This window comes from Patagioenas fasciata, chromosome 39, assembly GCF_037038585.1.
Source record: "Patagioenas fasciata isolate bPatFas1 chromosome 39, bPatFas1.hap1, whole genome shotgun sequence".
NCBI lineage: Eukaryota > Metazoa > Chordata > Aves > Columbiformes > Columbidae > Patagioenas > Patagioenas fasciata.
Window position 1 is genome coordinate 1,232,316 of NC_092558.1, and position 26,537 is coordinate 1,258,852.

The 26,537-nt window shown below is 60.6% G+C and overlaps 3 protein-coding genes across 5 annotated transcripts; all 3 read right to left on the reverse strand.

Moving 5' to 3' along the window:
- Positions 1–6: 6 nt before the first annotated feature.
- LOC139826252 (uncharacterized) lies at positions 7–3,874 on the reverse strand. The gene is made up of 8 exons (XM_071801443.1): positions 3,834–3,874; positions 3,080–3,354; positions 2,930–3,019; positions 2,699–2,857; positions 1,017–2,086; positions 659–973; positions 57–538; positions 7–10 (listed from the first exon to the last, which is right to left on the reverse strand). The coding sequence occupies exons 1-8, from the start codon at positions 3,872–3,874 to the stop codon at positions 7–9; spliced, it is 2,436 nt and encodes an 811-aa protein (XP_071657544.1).
- A 2,563-nt stretch (positions 3,875–6,437) lies between these two features.
- On the reverse strand, positions 6,438–15,803 carry OTUB1 (OTU deubiquitinase, ubiquitin aldehyde binding 1). 2 transcript variants are annotated; one of them, XM_071801510.1, is made up of 7 exons: positions 15,655–15,803; positions 14,582–14,643; positions 14,354–14,452; positions 13,216–13,334; positions 12,042–12,126; positions 11,019–11,213; positions 6,438–8,294 (listed from the first exon to the last, which is right to left on the reverse strand). In XM_071801510.1, the coding sequence occupies exons 1-7, from the start codon at positions 15,707–15,709 to the stop codon at positions 8,097–8,099; spliced, it is 813 nt and encodes a 270-aa protein (XP_071657611.1). In that variant the 5' UTR covers positions 15,710–15,803; the 3' UTR covers positions 6,438–8,096. The 2 variants fall into 2 exon arrangements, with proteins under 2 accessions (XP_071657611.1, XP_071657612.1); XM_071801511.1 differs by lacking the exons at positions 14,354–14,452; positions 14,582–14,643; positions 15,655–15,803 and adding an exon at positions 14,188–14,307.
- Positions 15,804–16,536: 733 nt separating this feature from the next.
- On the reverse strand, positions 16,537–26,509 carry LOC139826275 (reticulon-3-like). Of its 2 annotated transcripts, XM_071801505.1 has the most exons (9): positions 26,197–26,509; positions 23,854–23,910; positions 22,089–22,565; positions 19,727–19,937; positions 18,670–18,808; positions 17,461–17,530; positions 17,291–17,337; positions 17,104–17,162; positions 16,537–16,966 (listed from the first exon to the last, which is right to left on the reverse strand). In XM_071801505.1, the coding sequence occupies exons 1-9, from the start codon at positions 26,492–26,494 to the stop codon at positions 16,921–16,923; spliced, it is 1,404 nt and encodes a 467-aa protein (XP_071657606.1). In that variant the 5' UTR covers positions 26,495–26,509; the 3' UTR covers positions 16,537–16,920. The 2 variants fall into 2 exon arrangements, with proteins under 2 accessions (XP_071657606.1, XP_071657607.1); XM_071801506.1 differs by lacking the exon at positions 22,089–22,565.
- Positions 26,510–26,537: the final 28 nt, after the last annotated feature.

The window sequence follows — 26,537 nt, forward strand, 5'->3', positions numbered from 1 at the left end:
TCGTCCTCATCTGCATCATCACCTTGGGCAGAGGCACCATCATCGTCTTCACCCGCATCATCACCTTGGTTAGAGGCACCATCAGCGCCTTCGTCAGCATCGGCATCTTCATCACCATCATCACCTTGGGCAGAGACAACATCATCATCTTCATCAGCATCATCACCTTGGGTAGAGGCACCATCATCATCTTCATCAGCATCATCGTCTTCATCAGCATCATCACCTTGGGTAGAGGCACCATCATCATCTTCATCAGCATCATCGTCTTCATCAGCATCATCACCTTGGGTAGAGGCACCATCATCATCTTCATCAGCATCATCGTCTTCATCAGCATCATCACCTTGGGTAGAGGCACCATCATCATCTTCATCAGCATCAGCATCTTCATCAGCATCATCGTCTTCATCAGCATCATCGTCTTCATCTGCATCATCGTCTTCATCCGCATCATCACCTTGGGTAGAGGCACCATCATCATCTTCATCAGCATCATCGTCTTCATCTGCATCATCGTCTTCATCTGCATCATCGTCTTCATCCGCATCATCACCTTGGGTAGAGGCACCATCATCGTCTTCACCCGCATCATCACCTTGGTTAGAGGCACCATCAGCGCCTTCGTCAGCATCGGCATCTTCATCACCATCATCACCTTGGGCAGAGGCACCATCATCATCTTCATCAGCATCATCGTCTTCATCACCATCATCACCTTGGGCAGAGGCACCATCATCATCTTCATCAGCATCATCGTCTTCATCACCATCATCACCTTGGGCAGAGGCACCATCATCATCTTCATCAGCATCGGCATCTTCATCACCATCATCACCTTGGGCAGAGGCACCATCATCATCTTCATCAGCATCATCGTCTTCATCTGCATCATCATCTTCATCAGCATCATCATCCTCATCTGCATCATCACCTTGGGCAGAGGCACCATCATCCTCATTGGCATCATTGTCTTCATCAGCATCATTGTCTTCATCTGCATCATCATCTCGGGCAGAGGCATCATCATCATCTTCATCCGCATCATCACCTTGGGCAGAGGCAACATCATCATCTTCATCTGCATCATCATCTTCATCCGCATCATCATCTTCATCCACATCATCACTTTGGGCAGCATTGGCGCCGCTGGCATCTTCATCTGCATCGTCACCTTGGTCATCATCAGCATCATCATCTTCATCCGCGTCATCACATTGGGCAGTGTTGTCACCATCATCATCTTCATCTGCATCATCACATTGGGCAGTGTTGTCACCATCATCATCTTCGTCAGCATCGTCATTTTCATCACCATCGTCATCTTCATCCGCATGGTCACCTTGGGCATCATCAGCATCATCATCTTCATCCACACCATCACCTTGGTCATCAGCAGCAGCTTTGTCACCTTGGTCATCATCATCAGCATCATCACCATCATCATCTTCATCCGCATCGTCACCTTGGTCATCAGCAGCAGCTTTGTCACCTTGGTCATCATCATCAGCATCATCACCATCATCATCTTCATCCACACCATCACCTTGGTCATCAGCAGCAGCTTTGTCACCTTGGTCATCATCATCAGCATCATCACCATCATCATCTTCATCCGCATCATCACCTTGGTCATCAGCAGCAGCTTTGTCACCTTGGTCATCATCATCAGCATCATCACCATCATCATCTTCATCCGCATCGTCACCTTGGTCATCAGCAGCAGCTTTGTCACCTTGGTCATCATCATCAGCATCATCACCATCATCATCTTCATCCGCATCGTCACCTTGGTCATCATCAGCAGCTTTGTCACCTTGGTCATCATCATCAACATCATCACCATCATCATCTTCATCCGCATCGTCACCTTGGTCATCAGCAGCAGCTTTGTCACCTTGGTCATCATCATCAGCATCATCACCATCATCATCTTCATCCGCACCATCACCTTGGTCATCAGCAGCAGCTTTGTCACCTTGGTCATCATCATCAGCATCATCACCATCATCATCTTCATCCGCATCGTCACCTTGGTCATCATCATCAACATCATCACCATCATCATCTTCATCCGCATCATCACCTTGGTCATCAGCAGCAGCTTTGTCACCTTGGTCATCATCATCAGCATCATCACCATCATCATCTTCATCCGCATCGTCACCTTGGTCATCATCAGCAGCTTTGTCACCTTGGTCATCATCATCAACATCATCACCATCATCATCTTCATCCGCATCGTCACCTTGGTCATCAGCAGCAGCTTTGTCACCTTGGTCATCATCATCAGCATCATCACCATCATCATCTTCATCCACACCATCACCTTGGTCATCAGCAGCAGCTTTGTCACCTTGGTCATCATCATCAGCATCATCACCATCATCATCTTCATCCGCATCATCACCTTGGTCATCAGCAGCAGCTTTGTCACCTTGGTCATCATCATCAGCATCATCACCATCATCATCTTCATCCGCATCGTCACCTTGGTCATCATCAGCAGCTTTGTCACCTTGGTCATCATCATCAACATCATCACCATCATCATCTTCATCCGCACCATCACCTTGGTCATCATCATCAGCATCATCACCATCATCATCTTCATCCGCACCATCACCTTAGGCAGCGTTGGCGCCATCGGCATCTTCATCAGCATCATCACCATCATCATCTTCATCAGCATCAACACCTTCATCCGCATTGTCACCTTGGTCATTGTCACTATCATCATCTTCATCACCATCGTCACCTTGGTCATCTTCATCACCATCGTCACCTTGGTCGTCATCATCAGCATCGTCACCTTGGGCAGCGTTGGCGCCGTCGGCATCTTCATCCGCATCATCATCTTCATCAGCATCATCACCTTGCTCATCATCATCAACATCATCAGCATCATCATCTTCATCAGCATCGTCACCTTGCTCATCATCATCATCATCATCAGCATCATCATCTTCATCAGCATCGTCACCTTGCTCATCATCATCAGCAGCAGCAGCATCATCATCTTCATCCGCATCATCATCTTCATCCGCATGGTCACCTTGGTCACCATCAGCATCGTCACCTTGGGTGGTGGTGTCACCATCGGCATCTTCATCAGCATCATCATCTTCATCATCTTCATCCGCATCATTGCCTTGGGCAGTGTTGGTGCCATCGGCATCTTCATCAGCATCATCATCTTCATCATCTTCATCAGCACCATCACCTTGGGCAGCATCATCACCATCATCACCTTCATCCACGTCCTCACGTTGGGCAGCGTTGTCACCATCGTCACCTTCATCAGCGTCATCATCTTCGTCATCATCATCACCATCGTCACCATCGTCATCGTTGCTGCCAAAGGGAGGAGGGAAGCGGGGGGAGGGGAAAAGGGGGAAGGGGGAGGGGAGGCCATGGGGGGAGGAGGGGGTGGGGGGGTCCTGTGGAGGTGGGGGAGGGGGTGAGGGACCCAGGCATCCGGGGCCTGCACCCCCCACCAATGACATCTATAGGGACCCAGGCGTCCGGGGCATGGACCCCCAGCAATGACGTCTATAGGGACCCCCCATGAGGGACCCAGGCGTCCGGGGCCTGCACCCCCCACCAATGACATCTATAGGGACCCAGGCATCCGGGGCATGGACCCCCACCAATGACGTCTATAGGGACCCCCCATGAGGGACCCAGGCGTCCGGGGCCTGCACCCCCCACCAATGACGTCTATAGGGACCCCCCATGAGGGACCCAGGCATTTGGGGCCTGCACCCCCCACCAATGACATCTATAGGGACCCTCCATGAGGGACCCAGGCGTCCGGGTGCTGAACCCCCCACCAATGACATCTATAGGGACCCCCCATGAGGGACCCAGGCATCCGGGGCCTGGATCCCCCACCAATGACGTCTATAGGGACCCCCCATGAGGGACCCAGGCATTTGGGGCCTGCACCCCCCACCAATGACATCTATAGGGACCCCCCATGAGGGACCCAGGCGTCCGGGTGCTGAACCCCCCTCTGACCCCACATACAAGACAGGGATCCCCCCCCAGCCCCCCCAATACGGGACCCAGGCGTCCGGGACCTGCACCCCCCGATGACATCCATAGGGACCCAGGCATCCGGGTGCTGCCCCCAACCCCCCCACTGACCCCATAGACAGGGCAGGGACCCTCCCAGCCCCCTCCCCCCCATAGTGGACCCAGGCGTCCGGGCGTGGGGGAGGGGCCGGGCCCTACCTGTGTCCCCCCTCGTGCGACGGGGTCCTCGTGCAAGAGCCCCTGCTACCGGGTCCGGAGCTCCATGGCCCCCCCCCCAACCGGGGGGGCCGCCTGGGGGGGGAGGGGGAGTGAGGGGGGGAGGGGGATCCTAGTGCCACATGAGCCCCCCCGTGTGACACCTGCCAGGACCCAGGCGTCCGGGAGGGACCCAGGAGTTCAGGGGGGACCCAGGAGTTCGGAGGGGGACCCAGGCGTCCGGGAGGGACCCAGGAGTTCAGGGGGGACCCAGGAGTTCGGGAGGGACCCAGGCGTCCGGGAGGGACCCAGGAGTTCAGGGGGGACCCAGGAGTTCGGGAGTGACCCAGGAGTTCAGGGGGGACCCAGGAGTTCGGGAGGGACCCAGGAGTTCGGGAGGGACCCAGGAGTGCGGGAGGGACCCAGGAGTGCGGGAGGGACCCAGGAGTTTGGGGGCAGGGGACCCAGGAGTTCGGAGGGGGACCCAGGAGTTCGGGAAGGAACCAGGTGTTTGGGAGGGGACCCAGGCGTTCTGGGCGGGGGGACCCAGGTGTCCGGGAAGGGACCCAGGCGTCCGGGCCTCCTCCTCCCCACCCAGGGGCCAATTAGCGGTGCCACTAAAGAACCGACGCTAATTAACAGCAGCTCATTAAATGACAAACCCGCCCCCCCCCCACCCCCGGCACCCTCGTGCCCCAGGGACCCCCTTGCATCAGCCCTGGTCACGTGACACCCACCCCCCCCCCCCCAGGAGGGGACCCAGGCGTCCGGGTGATGCCCCTCCCCCATCCCTGGTTCTGGGGGGTATGGGGGGGGGGTTGGGGGCGATTTTGGGGGGGGAAGTGGCTTCCCCGGACGCCTGGGTCCCCTCCTGGCTGCCTGGGCCCCTCCCCCCGCTGAAGCATCCCTGGGTACGGGGGGGGGGGGTTGGAGACTTGGGGGGTTTTGGGGGTTGGGGGGGGGACGTGGGAGACTCGGGGGGGGTCCCATGGAGGGGGGGGGTGTTCAGGCTCCCGGACGCCTGGGTCCTTTCCTCATACCCTCCCGGACGCCTGGGTCCTCCCCGGATGCCTGGGTCCCTCCCCCCGGCTGGAGCATCCCTGGCTATGGGGGGGGTGGGGGTTGTTTTGGGGTCTCCGGGGGGGTCTCGGGGGGGGGAGGGGGGGGTGATGGTGGGGGGAGGGTTCGCTCCGGTGGTGGGGGGATGGGGGGATGGGCCCCGCTCCCCGCCGCCCGCGCCCCTCCCCCCACCCCGGCTGGGGACCGCGCTGGGGGGGGAGGGGGATGCGGGGGGGATGGGGGGGGTGCGGGGGGGCCCGGGGGGGTGCGGGGGGGGTGGGGCCCTTACCGGGGTCGGAACCGGCGGCCGCGCGCGGGCCCGGGGTTGGCGGCGGCGGCTGCGGGCGTGGGAAGGAGGAGGGGGGGCGGGGGGGGCAGCGCCGCCTCCCGGTGCGCGGGGACCCAGGAGTGCGGGAGGGACCCAGGAGTGCGGGAGGGACCCAGGAGTGCAGGGGGACCCAGGAGTGCGGGAGGGACCCAGGAGTGCGGGAGGGACCCAGGCGTCCGGGGGGAGCCAGGAGTGCGGGAGGGACCCAGGAGTGCGGGGGGGACCCAGGAGTGCGGGAGGGACCCAGGAGTGCAGGGGGACCCAGGAGTGCGGGAGGGACCCAGGAGTGCGGGAGGGACCCAGGCGTCCGGGGGGAGCCAGGAGTGCGGGAGGGACCCAGGAGTGCGGGGGGGACCCAGGAGTGTGGGGAATGGGGGGAGAGGAGTGGGGGAAACGCAGAGCTCCCCCTTAACAACCCCGTCCTCCCTCCCGAACTCCTGGGTCCCTCCCGAACTCCTGGGTCCCCCCCGAACTCCTGGGTCCCTCCCGAACTCCTGGGTCCCTCCCGAACTCCTGGGTCCCCCCCGAGCTCCTGGGTCCCCCCCAAACTCCTGGGTCCCTGCTGGGGGAAGGGGTGCAATGGGGGCTTTGATGATGGGGGGGGAACCAAAGCCTCCCCTGGACCCCCCATTGCCCCCCAGCTCCCAAGCTGCCCCTCAAGTGTCCCCTAAAGGGGTCACAGGTGCCCCTCCCCCGCCCCCCAACTGCCCCATAGTGGGGGTCCCAAGTGCCCCTCCCCCACCCCTCCAACCCCTTGACCCCCCCATTAAACCCCCGTGCGCAGCCAATGGGGCCAAATCCTTTATTTTCGGGGGGGGGGGGGGGGGGGGCGGGGGCGCGTGCGGGGGCGGCACGAGGGGCGTGACGTCACGGATGGCCCCGTGACGTCATAGGTGGGACACGTGACGTCACGGGAGGGACACGCGGTGTCACACGAGGGCCCCGTGATGTCACAGGAGCGACACGTGACGTCACGGGAGGGCTCTGTGATGTCACCGGGAACACGTGATGTCACGGGAGAGCTCCGTGATGTCACAGGCTGGACGTGTGATGTCATGGGAGAGCTCTATGACCTCATCGGGGCAGCCGATGTCATGGGGGGGCTCTATGATATCATGGGGCGCTCTATGATGTCAGCGGGGGAATCTGTGACGTCACGGGCGTTCTGTGATGTCACAGGAGCTCTATGACACCACGTGGGGTTCTATGACGTCACGGGGGTTTCTATGACATCACGGGGGTTTCTATGACATCACGGGGGTTCTATGACGTCACGTGAGGTTCTGTGATGTCATGGGGGTTCTATGATGTCATGAGGGCGTCTGTGACGTCAAGGGGGGTTCTATGATGTCACAGGGCCTCTATGATGCCACGTGGGGTTCTGTGACATCACGAGGGCTTCTATGACATCATGGGGGCTCCGTGACATCATGGGGGTTCTATGACGAGGGGCCACGAGGGGCTCTGTGACATCACAGGGGTTCTATGACATCATGGGGGTTTCTATGACATCACGGGGCCTCTATGACGTCATGGGGGTTCTGTGATGTCCCAGGGGGTTCTATGACGCCACGAGGGGTCTATGACATCATGGGGGTTTCTATGACCTCACAGGGCCTCTATGACGCCACAAGGGGGTCTATGACATCACGGGGCCTCTATGATGTCACGGAGGTTCTGTGACACCACGGGGGTTTCTATGACATCACAGGACCTCTATGACGTCACATGGGTTCTGTGACATCATGGGTGTTTCTATGACATCACAGGGCCTCTATGACATCACATGGGTTCTGTGACATCATGGGGGTTCTATGACATCACAGGACCTCTATGACATCACAGGGGGTTCTATGAGATCACGAGGCCTCTATGACATCACAGGGGTTCTGTGACGTCATGGGGTTTCTATGACATCACAGGACCTCTATGACATCACGGGGGGTTCTATGAGATCACGAGGCCTCTATGAGATCACGAGGCCTCTATGACATCACATGGGTTCTGTGACATCATGGGGGTTCTATGACATCACAGGACCTCTATGACATCACGGGGGTTCTATGACATCACAGGGCCTCTATGACGTCACAGCGGTTTCTATGACATCACTGGGCCTCTATGACATCACAGTGGTTTCTATGACATCACGGGGCCTATATGACGTCACGAGGGGTTTCTATGACATCGTGGGGCTTTCTATGACATCACAGGGCCTCTATGACATCACGAAGGGGAATCTATGACATCACGGGGCCTCTATGACATCATAGGGCCTCTATGACGTCATGTGGCCTCTATGCCATCACGCTGGTTTCTATGACATCACGGGGCCTCTATGACGTCACGAGGGGTTCTATGACATCACGGGGCCTCTATGACGTCACGAGGGGGTTCTATGACATCACGGGGGCTCCGTGCCGTCCCGGGGGGGGCGGGGCTCCCGCGTCCGTGCGTGGTCGCGTCCGTGCGGGGGTCACTTGTAGAGGATGTCGTAGTGGCCGGGGCGGTAGAGCAGGCAGACGCGGGGCTGCGAGCCCTCGGGGAAGACGTGGGGGTGCGTGGTGCCGCCCTCGCCGCGGTCCATGTACTCCACCAGGATGGACACGCGCAGCGCGCGCGCCAGCGCGATGATGTGGATGTGGTCGCTCTCCTTGCACATCGGCTCCACCTCCTGCGGCAGAGAGCGGCGTCAAGAGGGCGCGCGAGGGCGCGCGAGCACCGTGTGAGCTGCACGAGCACCGTGCAAGCCACGCAAGCACCACGTGCACCATACGAGTCCCATGGGCGCCATACGAGCTCCATGTGCACCATACGAGTCCCATGTGCACCATACGAGCTCCACGTGCACCATAAAAGCCCCATGTGCACCATACAAACTCCATGGGCGCCATACGAGCTCCATGTGCACCATACGAGTCCCATGTGCACCATACGAGCTCCATGTGCACCATACGAGTCCCATGTGCACCATACGAGCTCCATGTGTGCCATACGAGCCCCATGTGCACCATAGGAGCCCCATGTGCACCATACAAGTCCCATGTGAGCCATATGAGCCCCATGTGAGCCATACAAGTCCCACGTGCACCATACGAGTCCCATTGGCACCATAGGAGTCCCGTGTGCACCATACGAGTCCCATGTGCACCATATGAGCCCCATGTGAGCCATATGAGCCCTGTGCAAGCCATGTGAGCCATATGAGCCCCATGTGCACCATACGAGCTCCATGTGCACCATACAAGCCCCACGTGCACCATGAGCCCCATGTGCACCATACAAGCTCCATGTGTGCCATACGAGTCCCATGTGCACCATACGAGTCCCATGTGCACCATATGAGCCCCATGTGCACCACACGAGCCCCATTGGCACCATAGGAGTCCCGTGTGCACCATACAAGCCCCACGTGCACCATATGAGCCCCATGTGCACCATAGGAGCTCCATGTGCACCATAGGAGCCCCATGTGCACCATAGGAGTCCCTTGTGCACCATACAAGTCCCATGTGAGCCATACGATTCCCATGTGCATGATACGAGTCCCATATGCACCATAGGAATCCCATGTGCACCATAGGAGCCCCATGTGCACCATAGGAGCCCCATGTGTGCCATACAAGACCCATGTGAGCCACACGAGCTCCATGTGAGCCATACGAGCTCCATGTGCACATACAAGCCCCACGTGCACCATACGAGTACCATGTGCACCATAGGAGTCCCATGTGAGCCATACGAGCCCCATGTGCACCATAGGAGTCCCATGTGCGCCATACGAGTCCCATGTGCACCATATGAGCCCCATGTGAGCCATATGAGCCCTGTGCAAGCCATGTGAGCCATATGAGCCCCATGTGAGCCGTACAAGTCCCATGTGCACCATACGAGTCCCATTGGCACCATAGGAGTCCCGTGTGCACCATACGAGCCCCACGTGCACCATACAAGTCCCGTGTGCCCTGTGTGAGCCCCATGTGCACCATATGAGCCCCATGTCCCTTGTGCAAGCCCCATGTGCACTGTATGACCCCATGTGTACCATATGAGCCCCATGTGTGCCATATGAGTCCCATGTGCACCATACGAGCCCCATGTGCACCATATGAGCCCCATGTGCGCCATACGAGCCCCATGTGCACCATATGAGCCCCATGTGCACCATATGAGCCCCATGTGCCTTGTGCAAGCCCCATGTGCACTGTATGACCCCATGTGCACCATATGAGCCCCATGTGTGCCATATGAGCCCCATGTGCGCCATACGAGCCCCATGTGCGCCATACGAGCCCCATGTGCATTGTGCAAGCCCCATGTGCACCATATGAGCCCCATGTGCACCATATGAGCCCCATGTGCGCCATATGAGCCCCACATGCACTCTGCAAGCCCCATGTGCACCATACGAGCCCCATGTGCACCATATGAGCCCCATGTGCCTTGTGCAAGCCCCATGTGCGCCATACGAGCCCCATGTGCACCGTACGAGCCCCACGTGCACCATCCAAGTCCTGTGTGCCCTGTCTGAGCCCCATGTGCACCATATGAGCCCCATGTGCCTTGTGCAAGCCCCATGTGCACTGTATGAGCCCCATGTGCCTTGTGCAAGCCCCATGTGCACTGTATGAGCCCCATGTGCATTGTGCAAGCCCCATGTGCACCATATGAGCCACATGTGCATTGTGCAAGCCCCATGTGCACCATATGAGCTCCATGTGCATTGTGCAAGCCCCATGTGCACCATATGAGCTCCATGTGCATTGTGCAAGCCCCATGTGCACCATATGAGCCCCATGTGCCTTGTGCAAGCCCCATGTGCACCATATGAGCCCCATGTGCCTTGTGCAAGCCCCATGTGCACCATATGAGCCCCATGTGCCTTGTGCAAGCCCCATGTGCACCATATGAGCTCCATGTGCATTGTGCAAGCCCCATGTGCACCATACGAGCCCCATGTGCATTGTGCAAGCCCCATGTGTACCATATGAGCCCCATGTGCATTGTGCAAGCCCCATGTGCACCGTATGAGCCCCATGTACATTGTGCAAGCCCCATGTGCACCATATGAGCCCCATGTGCACCATATGAGCCCCATTTGCACCATATGAGCCCCATGTGCATTGTGCAAGCCCCATGTGCACCATATGAGCCCCATTTGCACCATATGAGCTCCATGTGCATTGTGCAAGCCCCATGTGCACCATATGAGCCCCATGTGCCTTGTGCAAGCCCCATGTGCACCATATGAGCTCCATGTGCATTGTGCAAGCCCCATGTGCACCGTATGAGCTCCATGTGCACTGTGCAAGCCCCATGTGCACTGTACGAGCCCCATGTGCACCATACAAGCCCCGTGTGCACCGTACGGGCCCCGTGCGAGCCCCGTGCGCCGTACCTGCTGGCAGAACTCCTTGACGGAGCGGCCGCCCTCCAGGAAGTGCTGGAAGAAGCGCTGGTGCCGCTGCAGGCAGCCCGAGGTGAGCAGGCGCAGGTAAACCACCAGGTAATCCGACGTGCCCGGCTCGTTGAACGCGGCCAGCAGCTCCGGCAGCGGCACCCGCCGCTCCACCCGCTCGATCAGCTCCATCAGCTGCCAAGGGGGCAAGGTCAGGGCCATGGGGGTCACAGGGACCGTGTCCCCATGTCCCACATCCCCCCGTGTCCCCCTGGGTCCCCACATCCCCCCATGTGCACCCGCCGCTCTACCCGCTCGATCAGCTCCATCAGCTGCCAAATGGGCAAGGTCAGGGCCATGGAGTCAAGGTCAGGGTCACAGGGACCGTGTCCCCATGTCCCACATCCCCCCGTGTCCCCCTGTGTCCCCACATGGTCCCATGCACACCCGCCGCTCCACCCGCTCGATCAGCTGGCAAAGGCGCAAGGTCAGGGTCACGAGGTCAAGGTCAGGGTCACAGGGACCACGTCCCCATGTCCCACATCCCCCTGGGTCCCCACACCCCACCATGTGCACCCACCAGTCCACCCGCTCGATCAGCTCCATCAGCTTCACAATGGGTCAAGGTCAGGGTCACAGGGTCAAGGTCAGGGTCACAGGGGTCACAGGGACCGTGTCCCCATGTCCCACAACCCCTCATGTCCCCCTGTGTCCCCACATCGCCACATGTGCACCCACTGCTCCATCAGCTGCCAAACCGGTCAAGGTCAGGGTCACGGGGTCAAGGTCAGGGCCATGGGGGTCACAGGGACCGTGTCCCCATGTCCCACGTCCCCCCGTGTCCCCCTGGGTCCCCATATTCCCCCATGTGCACCCGCTGCTCCATCAGCTGCACATCAGGGTCAAGTTCAGGGCCACAGGGGTCACAGGGACCACATCCCCATGTCCCAACATGACCCCACTCCCCCCGCCGTGTCCCCCCCTGGTGTCCCCACCCCCCCGTGTCCCCTCCGGTGTCCCCACCGTGTTGTGAAAGTCCTCGATGGTGAACTCGGTGAAGCCTTGAGCCACCAGCTCCTCCTTGCTGCGCGCGGACACCTCCTTGAACCTGTGGGAGGGACCCAGGCGTCCGGGAGGGACCCAGGAGTTCGGGAGGGACCCAGGAGTTCGGGAGGGACCCAGGAGTTCAGGGGGGACCCAGGAGTTCGGGGGGGGACCCAGGAGTTCAGGGGGGACCCAGGAGTTCGGGGGGGGACCCAGGAGTTCAGGGGGGACCCAGGAGTTCGGGGGGGGACCCAGGAGTTCGGGGGGGGGACCCAGGAGTTCGGGGGGGACCCCGGAGTTCAGGAGGGACCCAGGAGTTCAGGGGGGGACCCAGGAGTTCGGGGGGGGACCCAGGAGTTCGGGAGGGACCCAGGAGTTCAGGAGGGGACCCAGGAGCTCAGGAGGGGACCCAGGAGTTCGGGAGGGGACCCAGGAGTTCGGGGGGGACCCAGGAGTTCAGGGGGGGACCCAGGAGTTCGGGGGGGACCCAGGAGTTCAGGGGGGGACCCAGGAGTTCGGGGGGGACCCAGGAGTTCAGGGGGGGACCCAAGAGTTCGGGGGGGACCCAGGAGTTCAGGGGGGACCCAGGAGTTCGGGGGGGGACCCAGGAGTTCAGGGGGGGACCCAGGAGTTCAGGGAGGGACCCAGGAGTTCAGGGAGGGACCCAGGAGTTCGGGAGGGACCCAGGCGTTCAGGAGGGACCCAGGAGTTCAGGAGGGACCCAGGAGTTCGGGAGGGGACCCAGGAGGTCGGGAGGGACCCAGGCGTTTGGGAGGGGACCCAGGCGTTCAGGAGGGGACCCAGGCGTTCGGGGGGGACCCAGGAGTTCAGGGGGGGACCCAGGCGTTCGGGGGGACCCAGGCGTTCGGGAGGGGACCCAGGCGTTCAGGGGGGGACCCAGGAGTTCGGGAGGGACCCAGGAGTTCGGGAGGGGACCCAGGCGTTCGGGAGGGACCCAGGAGTTCAGGAGGGGACCCAAGAGTTCAGGAGGGGACCCAGGAGTTCAGGGGGGGACCCAGGAGTTCAGGAGGGACCCAGGAGTTCAGGGGGGGACCCAGGAGTTCGGGAGGGGACCCAGGCGTTCGGGAGGGACCCAGGCGTTCGGGGGGGACCCAGGCGTTCGGGGGGGACCCAGGCGTTCGGGGGGACCCACCTCTGCAGCTCCTGTGCGTCATCCAGCAGCGCCTCCAGGTGCGCGAAGCCGAAGGCCCGGTAGAAGCAGTTCCCGTCCGGCCGCGTCTTGCGGATGTGCGAGTATTTCTGCAGCAGCGCCTGCAACCGCCCGGACTGGGAGCACTGGGACGGACTGGGAGGGACTGGGGACCCACTGGGAGGGACTGGGACCCACTGGGAGGGACTGGGACCCACTGGGAGGGACTGGGGACCCACTGGGAGGGACTGGGGGCACTGGGAGGGACTGGGAGGGACTGGGGACTCACTGGGAGGAACTGGGGATGGACTAGGAGCACTGGGAGGAACTGGGACCCACTGGGAGGGACTGGGAGGGACTGGGGGCACTGGGAGGCACTCGGGACCCACTGGGAGGGACTGGGAGGGACTGGGGGCACTGGGAGGGACTGGGATGGACTGGGAGAGACTGGGAGGGACTGGGAGGGACTGGGGACCCACTGGGGGCACTGGGAGGGGCTGGGACCCACTGGGAGGCACTGAGGATGAACTGGGAGCACTGGAAGGGAACTGGGGACCCACTGGGAGGGCCCGGGGATGAACTGGGACCCTTGAGCTGTTCCCAGTGCCAAACTGGGGCCACACTGGTGCTCCCAGTCCTGTACTGGTCCCTCAGGGCCCCTCCCAGTCCCATACTGGTGCCCCCTGTCCCCTCCCAGTGCTCTCCCAGTCCCATCCAGTCCCATACTGGTCCGTGCTGGTTTATACCGATCTATACTGGTTTATACTGGTCGGTACCTGGATCTTCTAGCAGCACCTGTGGTCATCCTGCACCCCTCCCAGTCCCATACTGGTGTCCCCTATCCCCTCCCAGTGCCATCCCTGTCCCCTCCCAGTCCCATACTGGTGTCCCCTGTCCCCTCCCAGTGTCATCCCTGTCCCCTCCCAGTCCCATACTGGTCTATACTGGTCTGTACTGGTCTATACTGGTCCGTACCTGGATCTTCTGCCGGTACACATGGTCGTCCTGCCCCCCTCCCAGTCCCATACTGATGTCCCCTGTCCCCTCCCAGTGCTGTCCCAGTCCCTTCCCAGTCCCATACTGGTCCATACCGGTTTATACTCGTCCATACTGGTCTATACTGGTCTGTACTGGTCCGTACCTGGATCTTCTGCCGGTACACGTGGTCGTCCTGCGCGTACTCCTGCAGCAGCACCCGCAGCTCCAGCCGCTCCGACACCAGCGGGTTCTGCACCGCGATCTGGGGGGCACGGGGGGGACCCCACGGGGCTGGGGTTACTGGGGGGGTTTGGGGGGGTCTTGGGGAGGTTTTGGGGGGGTCTTGGGGGGGTTTGGGGGTGATTTTGGGGGGTTTTGGGGGGGCTGTCACCTCCTGCTGGATCCGGTCCTGCTGCGCCATGATGGCCTCGTCGTAGGCCAAGCAGTTCACACCTGCGGGATTTGGGGGGTCAGGGGGGGATTTGGGGTTCGGGGGGGGATTTGGGGTTCAGGGGGGATGTTGGGGGTCCAAGGGGGGAATTTGGGCGTTCAAGGGGGGAATTTTGGGGGTCTGGGGGGGATTGGGGGTCTGGGGGGTTTGGGGCACAAGGGGGATTGGGGGCCCAAGGGGAGAATTTGGGGGTTGAAGGGGGGAATTTGGGGGTTCAAGGGGGGAATTTGGGGGTCCAAGGGGGGAATTTTGGGGTTTGGGGGGGTATTGGGGGTCTGGGGGCTTTGGGGGCTCAAGGGGGGGTTGGGGGTTCCTGGAGGGGTTTTGAGGGGTTCAGGGGGGATTTGGGGGTTCATGGGGGATTTGGGAGTTCATGGGGGATTTGGGGTTTGGGGCAGATTTGGGGTTCCAAGGGGGGATTTGGGGGTTCAAGGGGGAAATTGGGGAGGTTGGGGGTTTCATGGGGGGGAATTTGGGGGTTTGGGGAAGGATTTGGGGTTCGGGGGGGGATTTGGGGTACAGGGGGGATGTTGGGGGTCCCAGGGGGGATTTTGGGGCAGATTTGGGGTCCCAAGGGGGGAATTTGGGGGGGTCTGGGGGTTCAAGGGGGGGTTGGGGGTTCCTGGGGGGTTCCTGGGGCAGATTTGGGGTCTCCAAGGGGGGATTTGGGGGTCCAAGGGGTGATTTTGGGGGTTTGGGGTTTCCTGGGGTGGATTTGGGGGCAGATTTGGGGTCCCAAGGGGGGGTTTTGGGGTTCATTTTGAGGTCTGGGGGGGAATTTGGGGGTTCGGGGGGGGGATTTTGGCGGGAAACCGGGGCTTTCGGGGCGGGATTTGCTGCTCTCGCGAGATTTGGGGTCCCGGGGGGTCATTTGGGCCCCTCCCCCCCACACCCCGGTCTCTCCCCCCCCCCCCAAAGTGGCTCTGGGGTTCGCGGGGGGGGTCCCGGGGCGGGGGGGGGAGGGTGGGGGGGGGTGTCCCGGTTCCGTTTCCGGTTCCGGGTCGGGTCGGTACCGTCGCTGTCGCCGCCGAGCGGTTCCGGTTTCTGCTGAGGCTCCTCGGCCGCCATCGCCGCCTCGCCCCGCCCCGCGCTGCGCTTCCGGGTCACCGGCAGCCCCGCCCGCAGCGCTTCCGGGGGGGAAAACACCGCCCCGCCGGAAGCGCGCGCGGGGCCTTAGCAACAGGCTCCGCCCACCCGGGCGGTGCTGCGGAAGGGAGGCCACGCCCCTAGCAACACGCTCCGCCCACCCGCACCCGGCAGCGGAGGGGAAGCCACGCCCCTAGAAACGGGTTCCGCCCACAGGGGAGGGGTGGGAGCGGGTAGACCACGCCCCTATCGACAGGCTCCGCTCACAGGGGCGGGGTGGGAGCGGGTAGACCACGCCTCCCAAACGCCAGGCTCCGCCCACAGAGGCGGGGTGGGAGCAGAGCTGCCCCGCCCTTAGCAACAGGCCCCGCCCCTAGCAACCGGCTGCTGCTCGTGTGCTGCTTTTTTCACCCAATTCGTGCGTTTTTTCCCTAATTTGCGAGGTTTTTTCACAGACCGGGGACCCCCCCCGTGTCACCAACCCCCCCGTGTCACCAACCCCCCCGCAGTGTCATTTTGGGGGGGGTCACAAAGTTATTTGGGGGGACATGGGGACATTTGGGGTCACAGGGACATCTGGGCGGGGTCACAGGGACATCTGGGCGGGGTCACAGGGACATTTGGGGGGGGTCACAGGGACATTTGGGGGGGTCACAGGGATATTTGGGGTCACAGGGACATTGGGGGGGTCACAGGGATATTTGGGGTCACAGGGACATTTGGGGGGTCACAGGGACATCTGGGGGGGTCACACGGACATTGGGGGGGGTCACAAGGCCATTTGGGGGCCACCACCACAAAGAGGGGGGTTCAGATTTCTCCATCGTGATGTTTTATTGATGGGGGGGGTCCCCGTGTCCCCCCTCCCCCCCATTATTTGGGGGGGCTGAGGGGGGGTGTGGGGGGGAGGGGCTGAGCCCCCCCTGAGGGGCTGTGCCCCCCCCCCCATTTACAGCAGTTACAGACGTTTCACTTAATTCACCTTAAAAAAAGAACAAGGGGGGGGGGGGAACAATTTTGGGGGGTCGAGCCCCCCCAGGGGGGTTTTGGGGTTCAACCCCCCCCCAAAAGCACCCCCAAGGCTTTGGGGTGGGGGGAAGGACAGACGGACGCCACTGTGAGATGGGGGGGCTGAGGTTTGGGGAGGCTGAGGAGCTTGGGGGGCCCCCCCTGCCCCCCCCCCCCATGGGGGCTTATTGGGGCGGCTTCTTGGCCAGGAATGGGAGCTTCGCGTGGACCCTGTGGGGAGAAACAGAGATTGGGGGGGGGCAGGGGAATGTGGGGGGGTCCAGGGGAACGTGGGGGGGTCCTAGAGGTTGGGGGTGGGGGGTAAAGGTTTGGGGGGGGTCCTAATTTTGGGGGGGGGTCGCACTTACTTGGCCACAACGTCATCGATTTGCTGCCGGGCGACCCCCATGGAGTGATCAATCTGCACCTGTTTGGGGGGGGGTTTAGGGGTATCACCTGTTTTTTAGGGGTGTCCCCCCTCTTTTTGGGGTGTCCCCCCTCTTTTTAACCCCCCCCCCTTTCAATTTTGGGGGTCCCCATCGTTTTAGGGCTCACCTTGTACTTCTCGTAGAGCGGGGGGAGGGTGAAGGCCAAGAGCTCAGCTACAACGGGGGAGATTTGGGGGGGTCAAACCCCACTTGGTGACACTTTTTGGGGTCCCCCCCCCTCATAGCAATGGGGGGGGTGTTGTATGGTTTTTGGGCGGGGTGCACCCCGTTTCTTACCGAGGATGAGGAGGGTGATGCCGTTGAAAACGGCGCCCACGTAGGTCAGGAGCCACATGGTCACGGCCAACTGGGGGGGGAAGGGAGTTTGGGGGGGTCCCGGGGGGCTGGGGGGGGGGAAGAGGAGGAGGAGTGCGGGGGTCACAGGGACATTTGGGGTCCCAGGGACATTGGAGGTCACAGGGACACTGGGGGTCACGAGGGCATTTGGGGGGTTACAGGGGCATTTGGGGTCACAAGGACATTTGGGGCCACAGGGACATTTGGGGTGACATGGACATTTGGGGGGGTCACAGGTACATTTGGGGTCACAAGGACATTTAGGGGGGTCGCAGGGACATTTGGGGTCACAAGAACATTTGGGGGGGTCACAGGGACATTGGGGGTCACAAGGACATTTGGGGGGTCACAGGGACATTGGGGGGGTCACAAGGACATTTAGAGGAGTCACAAGGACATTTAGGGGGGTCCCAGGGACATTTGGGGTCACAAGAACATTTCGGGGGGGTCACAGGGATATGTGGGGGTCACGTGGATATTTGGGAGGGGTCACAGGGACATTTGGGGGGATCACAGGGACATCGAGGGGGTCACAGGGACATCTGGGGGGGTCCCAGGGACATTTGAGGGGGGTCACAGGGACATTTGAGGGGGGTCACAGGGACATTTTGGGGGGGTCACAGGGACATTTAGGGGGATCACATGGACATTTGTGGGGGGTCCCAGGGACATTTGTGGGGGGGTCCCAGGGACATTTGAGGGGGGGTCCCAAGGACATTTGGGGGGGTCACATAAACATTTGGGGTCACAGGGACATTTGAGGGGGGGTCCCAGGGACATTTGGGGGGGTCACATAAACATTTGGGGTCACAGGGACATTTGAGGGGGGGTCCCAGGGACATTTGGGGTCACAAGGACATTTAGGGGGCTCACATGGACATTTGGGGTCCCAGGGACATTTGTGGGGGTCACAGGGACATTTGGGGGGATCACAGGGACATTGAGGGGGTCACAGGGACATTTGGGGGGGTCACAGGGACATTTGAGGGGGTCCCAGGGACATTTGGGGGGGGTCACAGGGACATTTGGGGGGGGTCACAGGGACATTTGGGGTCCCAGGGACATTTGGGGGGGTCCCAGGGACATTTGGGGGGGTCCCAGGGACATTTGGGGGGGTCCCGGGGACAGTGGGGGGGTGGAGGCTCCGACCTTGAGCGAGTCCAGCAGGTCGTGCACCAGCAGGAGCCGCAGGAGCCGCCGCAGCCCCCGGTCCAGCTGCCGCGCGGCCCCCACAGCCACGGCCTCGAACCGCTCGGGGGTCAAGGTCAGGTCCAGGTCCAGGTACGCGCTGGGGGGGGGAGGAAGGGGAGGGTCAGGTGAGGGGGGGCACCCCAAAATCCACCCACCACACACCCCAAAATCCAACCCTTGCACCCCAAAATCCCTCCTGGAACCCAAAATCATTCCTGGGACCCCCAAAATGGGGAGGAAGGTCTCAGGGGTCAAGGTCAAGTCCAGGTCCAGCGACAGCCAGATGAGGGGGGGGTGCCCCAAAATCCCCCCTAAATCCTTCCCCCAATGCCCATTTCCCCCCAAATCCAATTTTCCCCACAACCCCCATTTCCCCCCATCTCCCCCCCAATCCCCATTCCCCCAAAACCCCATATTTTCCCCCAAACCCCCACTTTTTCCCCCCAAACCCCCATCACCCCCCATCCTCCCACCCCATTCCCCCCCCCCATTTCCCCCCATCTCCCCCCAAAACCCATTTTTTCCCCAAAACCCCACTTTTTCCCCCAAACCCCACTTTTTCCCCCCAACCCCCCATTCCCCCCCACAACCCATTTCCCCCATCTCCCCCCAAACCCCATTTCCCCCAAAACTCCACTTTTTCCCCCCAAACCCCCATCCCCCCCACCCCATTCCCCCCCAAACCCCATGCCCCCCCAACCCCCATATCCCCCCCAAAACCCCACTTTTCCCCCCCCCAAAACCCCATTTTTTCTCCCAAACCCCCATCTCCCCCCCAATCCCATCCCACCAAAACCCCCACTTTTCCCCCCAAACCCCCATTCCCCCCCCATTTCCCCCCATCTCCCCCCAATCCCCATCCCCCAAACCCCCATTTTTCCCCCCAAACCCCACTTTTTCCCCCCAAACCCCCATTTCCCCCCAACCCCCATTTTTCCCCCCAAACCCACTTTTTCCCCCCAAACCCCCATTCCCCCCCCAACCCCCATCCCCCCCCCCCCGGCCCCCCCCTCACCGGAAGGGGTGTGCGTCGGGCGCGCGCTGCAGCGCGGCCAGCAGCCCCCGGTAGACGCGCAGGCTGATGGTGACGGAGAGTAGAGCCAGGGCCGCGTGGGCCAGCACGGCCACGGCGCTGCAGGCGCTCAGGGACAGCAGCAGCAGCGCGCTCAGCGCCAGCAGCGCCCCCGAGCGGCCGGGCGGCCGCCACAGCAGCACATCCCGTACGGCTGCAAAGCGGGGAGACGGGGGGAGGGGGGGTGACATTCCAGCGGTAAAACCACTCATTGAACCCCAAAATTCACCCCCCAAATCCGCCCATGGGGACGGGAAGAGACCACAGGGGAGGGGGAAATCCGGGGGGGGCCACGGACCCCAAAATTCGGCCCCCAGACCCCAAATTTCACCCCCCAAACCCCAAATCCAATCTCCCCATGAAGCAGCAAATCCTGCCCCTAAACCCCCCAATTTAACCCCAAGATTCACCCCCCAAATCCACCCATGGAAAAGGGAAGAGACCACAGGGGGAGAGGGAAATTCAGGGGGGCCCACGGACCCCAAAATGAGCCCCCCAGACCCCAAATTTCACACCCCAAACCCCAAATTCAAACCCCCAAATCCAAACCGTGAAGCAGCAAATCCTGCCCCTAAGCCCCCCAATTTAAGCCCAAAATTCACCCCCTAAACCCCCAAATCCTAACCCCCAAATCTCCCCATGAAGCAGCAAATCCCACCCCTAAACCCCCCAAAAATCACCCCCTAAACCCCCAAATCCAAACCTCCAAATCTCCCCATAAAGCAGCAAATCCTGCCCCTAAACCCCCCAATTTAACCCCAAGATTCACCCCCCAAATCCGCCCATGGGGAGGGGAAGAGACCACAGGGGAGGGGGAAATCCAGGGGGGTCCACAGACCCCAAAATGACCCCCCCCAGACCCCAAAATCTTGACCCCCCGAACCCCAAATCCTAACCCCCAAATCTCCCTGTGAAGCAGCAAATCCCACCCCTAAGTCCCCCAATTTAAACCCAAAATTCACCCCCAAAATCTGAACCCCCAAATCACCCCATGAAGCAGCAAATCCCACCTCTAATCCCCTGATTTAACCCCAAAAATCACCCCCCAAATCCCCCCCCCAGGAGTAATTTTTGGGGCGTCCCCAAACCCCCCTGTGGGGAGGGGAAGAGACCAAAGTGGGAGGGGGAAATCCAGGGGGGGCCCTGGACCCCAAATCCCCCCCCAGGCCCAAAATGACCCCCCCCAGGACCCCAAAATCCTTCCCTCCCCCTCATTAGGCAATAGCGCTAATTAAACATCCCCACGCTAATTAACACGTGTTCGTTAACAACCTCCCCCAATGCACCATTAAGTTTTGCCCCAAAATCCTTCTGTTTTACACCAAAACAAGAGCCCCCCCCCCCCGTTCCAGTTCCGTGGTTGAAATGCCCCGCCCCTTTTGACCCCGCCCCATTACTAAGCCCCACCCCCTTTCTAAACCACGCCCCATTACTCAACCCCACCCCTTTTGCACCTCATTCATTACCAAACCCCACCCCTTTTCTAAACCACACCCCCTTTACACCCCACCCCTTTACCTAAACCCCGCCCCTTTTCTTAAGCCCCGCCCCCTTTTACACCCCACCCAATTTTCACTCCCATTTGGGGGGGGTTCCACTGCCCCCCTTCATATTTTTGGGGCGACTCAGTAACGGCGGCATTTTTGGGGTAAAAACCCCAGGTTTTGGGGCAAAACCAGAAGTTCCCCCCCCCCATTTTTTATCCCCTTTCCCCCCTTTTTTTGGGGGCTCCGGCTGCTCCCGCCCTCCCCCCAAACTTCACATTTTTGGGGTGACTCCATAACGGCGGCATTTTTGGGGTAAAACAGGAGATTTTTTGGCAAAATGAAATGTTCACCCCCCTGTCCCCCCCAGACCCAGACCCCCCTCCTTTGTTACCTCATTTCCCCCCATTTTTAGGGGTCCCGCTCTCCCCACTCCCCCAAACTCCCCATTTTTGAGCCGGCACATTTTTTAGGCTAAAAACCCAGCGTTTTGGGCAAAACAAAAGGCTCCCCCTCCCCCCCCATCCCCCCCATTCTGGGCCCAGACCCCCCTCTTTTTTATCCCCTTTTTCCCCCATTTTTAAGTGGGTCCCGCTCTCCCCCAAACTCCCCATTTTTGAGGCGGCACATTTTTGGGCTAAAAACCCCACATTTTGGGCAAAACTAAAAGCTCCCCCCCCCATTTGCAGCCCAGACGCCCCCCTCCTTTTCCGTCCCATTTTTTTGGGGGGGGGGGGGGGTCCCACTCCCCCCCCCCCCAACCTCGCCATATTGGGGGTGGCTCTTTTTTGGGGTGCAAACATGACTTTTTGGGTGTGTACCTGGCAGGCGGGGGAGGGGCGCGGGGTGGGGGGGGTCCCGTGGTTCTGGGGGGGGCGGGGCCACCACGGTGTCCCCAGTGGGGCGGGGCGGGGGTCCCTCGCCGGGGTCGCATGGGGTGGCACTGGTGACGCTGCCGACTACGCCATGGGTGCCACTGCCGACTACGTCACCGTCGTCCCCCAGTGCGTCCCAGTGCAGGAACTGGGCGGTGAACTGGTGCATCTCCCGTACGCACTTGGACACCTCCTCCAGCGCCGCCGTGGTGCCCAGTTTGAGCCTCCCCGGCCCGCTTTGGATCCTCCCGGCGCCCCCCGCGCTCCCGCTTTGGATCCTCCCGGCGCCCCCCGCGGGCGGGAAGTGGCAGATGCGGTCCTCGGGGATTTGGCTCAAAACCTCACGATCGGCCCAAAATGGGGGTCCGGGGGGGACCAACTCGAACGGGGATTCGGGGGAGTCCGGGGGGGGAGCCCCCAGGCCTGTGGGGACACGGGGTCACCCGGGGGAATGGGGGGGGCAAAGGGATTTGGGGGGAAAAAAGAGGGGGGACAAGGGATTGGGAGGAAAAGGGGATTTGGGGGGGAAAGGGGGGGTAAAGGGACTGGGGGGGGTAAAAGGGATTGGGGGGGGACAAATGGGGGGTGCAAATGGGATTGGGGGGGGCAAATGGGATTGGGGGGAAAAGGGGGGGAAGGGATTTGGGGGGGAAAAGGGGGGGAAGGGATTTGGGGGGGAAAAGGGGGGATTTTGGGAAAAAGGGGTTTTTGGGGAGGGAAAACCAGGGAGAAATGGGGAATTTTGGGGGGTGAAAAAGGGATTTTTGGGGGGTTGGGAGTTTGGGGGAGAAAAGGGGAATTTTGGGGGCAAAAAAGGGGGATTTGGGGCTGCGATCTTGGGGGGAATCAGAGGTGGTTTGGAGGGGTCATGCAGCCCAAGGAGCATTTTGGGATCCCCCCCGGCCATGCTGGGGGGGGCAGGTTCCACAATGACGCAACATTCCCCCCCCATACACTTGTTTTGGGTCAAAACGGGGGGATTTTGGGTCCATTTTGGGGGGGGCTCCTCACCTTCTCCCCACCCCCCCTATATTTGGGGTTCGGTTCCAGGGGGGGTTGTTCCGGGGGGGTCACACGCGGGCGGCGCCACAGACGGGTCATGGGGGGGAGATTTTGGGGTAAAATCATAAGAAACGGCGATTTTCCTCGTCGAGCAGCGGGGGAGGGGGGCGTGCAAAGTGGGGGGAACAGCCGGGGTGGGGGGAACAGCCATGGGGGGAACAGCCGGGGCAGGGAGGGGGGGTGAAGCCATGGGGGGAACAGCCGGGGCAGGGAGGGGGGGGTAAAGCCATGGGGGGAACAGCCAAAGCGGGGGGGAAGAGCCATGGGGGGAACAGCCGGGGGGGGGGACGAACATGAAAATGGGTTAAAAAGCCAGAAAATAAAGAAATTAAAGACAAAAACGTCTATTTTGGGGGGGGGTTAATCAGTGCTAAGGTTGTAATTAGACGGGGAGCCCCCAAATTTCAGCCTGTATTTTTGGGGGGGGGGGTCTCAGGATGATTCCCCACCCCCCAAATGGGGGTGATTTGGGGGTTCAACCCCCTCCATAATAACATGGGGGCCACAAAAGGGCTCGGGGATGCCCCAAAACAGCAGAGGGGGGGCCCCTAAATTAAGAGGGGTTTAAGGGTTCAATCCCCCCCCCCAAAAAGGACCCTGGGGGGGGGGGCAGAAATTTGGGGGGGTCCCAGAAAAGGGGGAGACTTGCCTGGTGCAGCCACAGAGAGAGAAACAGAGGAGGAAGAGGAGGAAGATTTGGGGGGATCTGCAAGAGAACACAGAGGGGTGAGCGCTGGGGGACCCCAAAACCCCCCCTGGGACCCCAAAACCCCCTGGGGTCCCCAAAACCCCCCCCAAAACCAACCAACAATGGGGGGTTCACTTTGAGGCAACTTTGGGGTGCTGATGAGGTTTTGGGGTGAAATCAGCCCAAAATGGGGGGGTGCACCCCAAAAATTGATCATTGGGGGGGGTTGAGCACCCCCTCCCCCCTTCAAGGAGAGCCCAGGACCCCAATTTTACCCCAAAATTGGGGGGTGAAGTGTTGGTGGGTTTGGGTGTTACCCCCAAAATTTTTGGGGTCCCCTCTTTTTGGGGTTCACGTCTTGAACCAAATCAGGCGGTTTTTACCCCATTTTCCCACCTCGGTCGCGATTTTGGGGGCGATTCGGCGCAAATGTTGTGGGGTCACCCCCAAATCCACCCCCCCCCCAGTGCTGAACCCCCAAATAACGTCCCCCCCCCCCCAATGATATTTGGGGTGAAACCGGCGGGTTTGGGGGTGAAGCTGCAGGATAGGGGGAAAATTGGGGTGAAATCACAACAATTTGGGCAATGGGGAAGTCGGGGACCCCCCCAGACGGACGGAGCAGCCCCAGCCCCCCCAAAACACCCATTGTCCCCTTTTGGGGTGCTTTTCATCCATTTTTGGGGCGGTTTTCGCCCCTTTTGGGGGTGGTTTGCACCCCCCTTTTTGGGGTGGTTTTCACCCCTTTTTGGGGTGGTTTCTGCCCCCTTTTTTTGGGGCGGTTTTTGCCCTTTTTTGGGTGCTTTTCACCCCATTTTTTGGGTGGTTTTTGCCTCTTTTTGGGTGCTTTTCACCCCCTTTTTTGGGGTGGTTTCTGCCCCCTTTTTTAAGGCAGTTTTTGCCCTTTTTTGGGTGCTTTTCACCCCTTTTTTGGGGTGGTCCTCACCCCCTTCTTTGGGTGCTTTTCACCCCCTTCTTTGAGACGTTTTTTGCTCTTTTTTGGTGGTTTTTACCCCATTTTTGGGGGCGCTTTTCAACCCCTTTTCTGGGTGATTTTCACCCATTTTTGGGGTGGTTTTCACCCCCTTTTCCGGGGAAGTTTTTGCCCTTTTTGGGGCAGTTTTCACCCCCTTTTTTGCAGCAATTTTCCCCCCATTTTTTGGGTCCTCTTCACCCCATTTTGGGTGCAGTTTTCACCCCTTCTTTCGGGTGCTTCTCACCCCTTCTTTTGGGGCAGTTTTTGCCCCTTTTTTGTGGTTTTCACCCCTTTTTCTGGGTGCTTTTCACCCCCTTTTGGGCGGAGTTTTCACCCATTTTGGGGTGGTTTTCACCCCCTTTCCTGGGCAGTTTTCATCCCCTTTTCTGGGTTGCTTTCACCCATTTTTGGGGCAGCTTTCACCCCCTTTTTCAGGTGGTTTTCTCCCCTTTTTGGGCGCAGTTTTCACCCCCTTTTCGGCCACACTTTGATGTCATTTCCCCACAGCTCCTCCAGCTCTTTCCCCCCATCCCAAGGCCTCATCCCCATGGGCCTCTCCCCCTTTATCCACCCCCCAACCCCCTTTCCACCCCACATTTCCCCCCCCAAACCCCTTTTCACCCCATTTCCCCCCCAAAGCCATTTTTACCTCACATTTCCCACTTTAACACCATTTTTGCCCCCCCCAATCCCAAGGCCTCATCCCCTTGGGCCTCTCCCCCTTTATCCACCCCCAAACCCCCTTTCCACCCCACATTTCCCCCCTAAACCCCTTTCCACCCCACATTTCCCCCCTAAACCCCTTTTCACCTCACATTTCCCCCCCAAAGCCATTTCCACCTCACATTTCCCCCCCAAAGCCATTTCCACCTCACATTTCCCCCCCCAAAGCCATTTTTACCTCACTTTTCCCCCCCAAAACCACTTTTACCTCACATTTTCCCCCCAAAGCCATTTTCACCTCACATTTCCCCCCCCAAAGCCATTTTCACCTCACATTTCCCCCCCCAAAACTACTTTTACCTCACATTTCCCCCCCAAAGGCATTTCCACCCCCCCAAAGCCATTTCCACCTCACATTTCCCCCCCAAAGCCATTTCCACCTCACATTTCCCCCCCAAAGCCATTTCCACCTCACATTTCCCCCCCCAAAACCATTTTCCACCTCACATTTCCCACACTAACGCGGTTTCCCCCCATTCCCAGGCCTCTTCCCCTCTCCCCCCGCTCCTCCTCGCCCCCCATCGCCCCCACACGCCCCATTCCGCCCCCACACGCCGCTTCCCCCCCTCCCCCCAATCCCCAGGGCCCGTTCTTCCAGCTCTCACCGGCGCAGAACGCGGGCCCGGAGCCGCCGCAGGGCCCGGAGGCCGCGGCCGAGGAGAGGAGCGGGGCCTGCGCGGCGGGCTCGGCCATGGCGGACACGGGGGAGATGGCGGAGCCCCCCAGGGCCCGCCCGTCCGTCTGTCCCGGGGTCTGCGGCTCCGTCCGTGCGGCCGCTCCGGCTGCCGGTGGGCGGGGCTTGCGGTGGGCGGGGCTTGGGGGGTGTGGGCGTGGCCACGCTTGCGCGCCGCGCTCCCTCCCGCCGCAGCCCGGCGGCGCTGCGCATGCGCTTGTGGTCGCCATGGCAACGGGTGGGGGAGGGAGCGCGGTGGGGAGCGCGGGGTTG

Excerpts from the sequence above, each read along its gene's own strand:
- LOC139826275 (XM_071801505.1), bottom strand. The coding sequence starts at position 26,494 with ATGGCGACCACAAGCGCATGCGCAGCGCCGCCGGGCTGCGGCGGGAGG. Across the intron at positions 18,809-19,726 it reads CCCGACGCACACCCCTTCCG|CGCGTACCTGGACCTGGACC; the intron begins GTGAGGGGGGGG and ends TCCCCCCCCCAG. Across the intron at positions 17,163-17,290 it reads CGCTCTACGAGAAGTACAAG|GTGCAGATTGATCACTCCAT; the intron begins GTGAGCCCTAAA and ends CCCCCCAAACAG.
- OTUB1 (XM_071801510.1), bottom strand. The coding sequence starts at position 15,709 with ATGGCGGCCGAGGAGCCTCAGCAGAAACCGGAACCGCTCGGCGGCGAC. Across the intron at positions 14,644-15,654 it reads GCTCGGCGGCGACAGCGACG|GTGTGAACTGCTTGGCCTAC; the intron begins GTACCGACCCGA and ends CAAATCCCGCAG. Across the intron at positions 12,127-13,215 it reads GACGCACAGGAGCTGCAGAG|GTTCAAGGAGGTGTCCGCGC; the intron begins GTGGGTCCCCCC and ends TCCCTCCCACAG.
- LOC139826252 (XM_071801443.1), bottom strand. The coding sequence starts at position 3,874 with ATGCCTGGGTCCCTCATGGGGGGTCCCTATAGATGTCATTG. Across the intron at positions 3,020-3,079 it reads TGGTGACACCACCACCCAAG|ATGATGATGCTGCTGCTGCT; the intron begins GTGACGATGCTG and ends ATGCGGATGAAG. Across the intron at positions 2,858-2,929 it reads TGATGATGATGATGAGCAAG|ATGATGATGCGGATGAAGAT; the intron begins GTGACGATGCTG and ends ATGCTGATGAAG.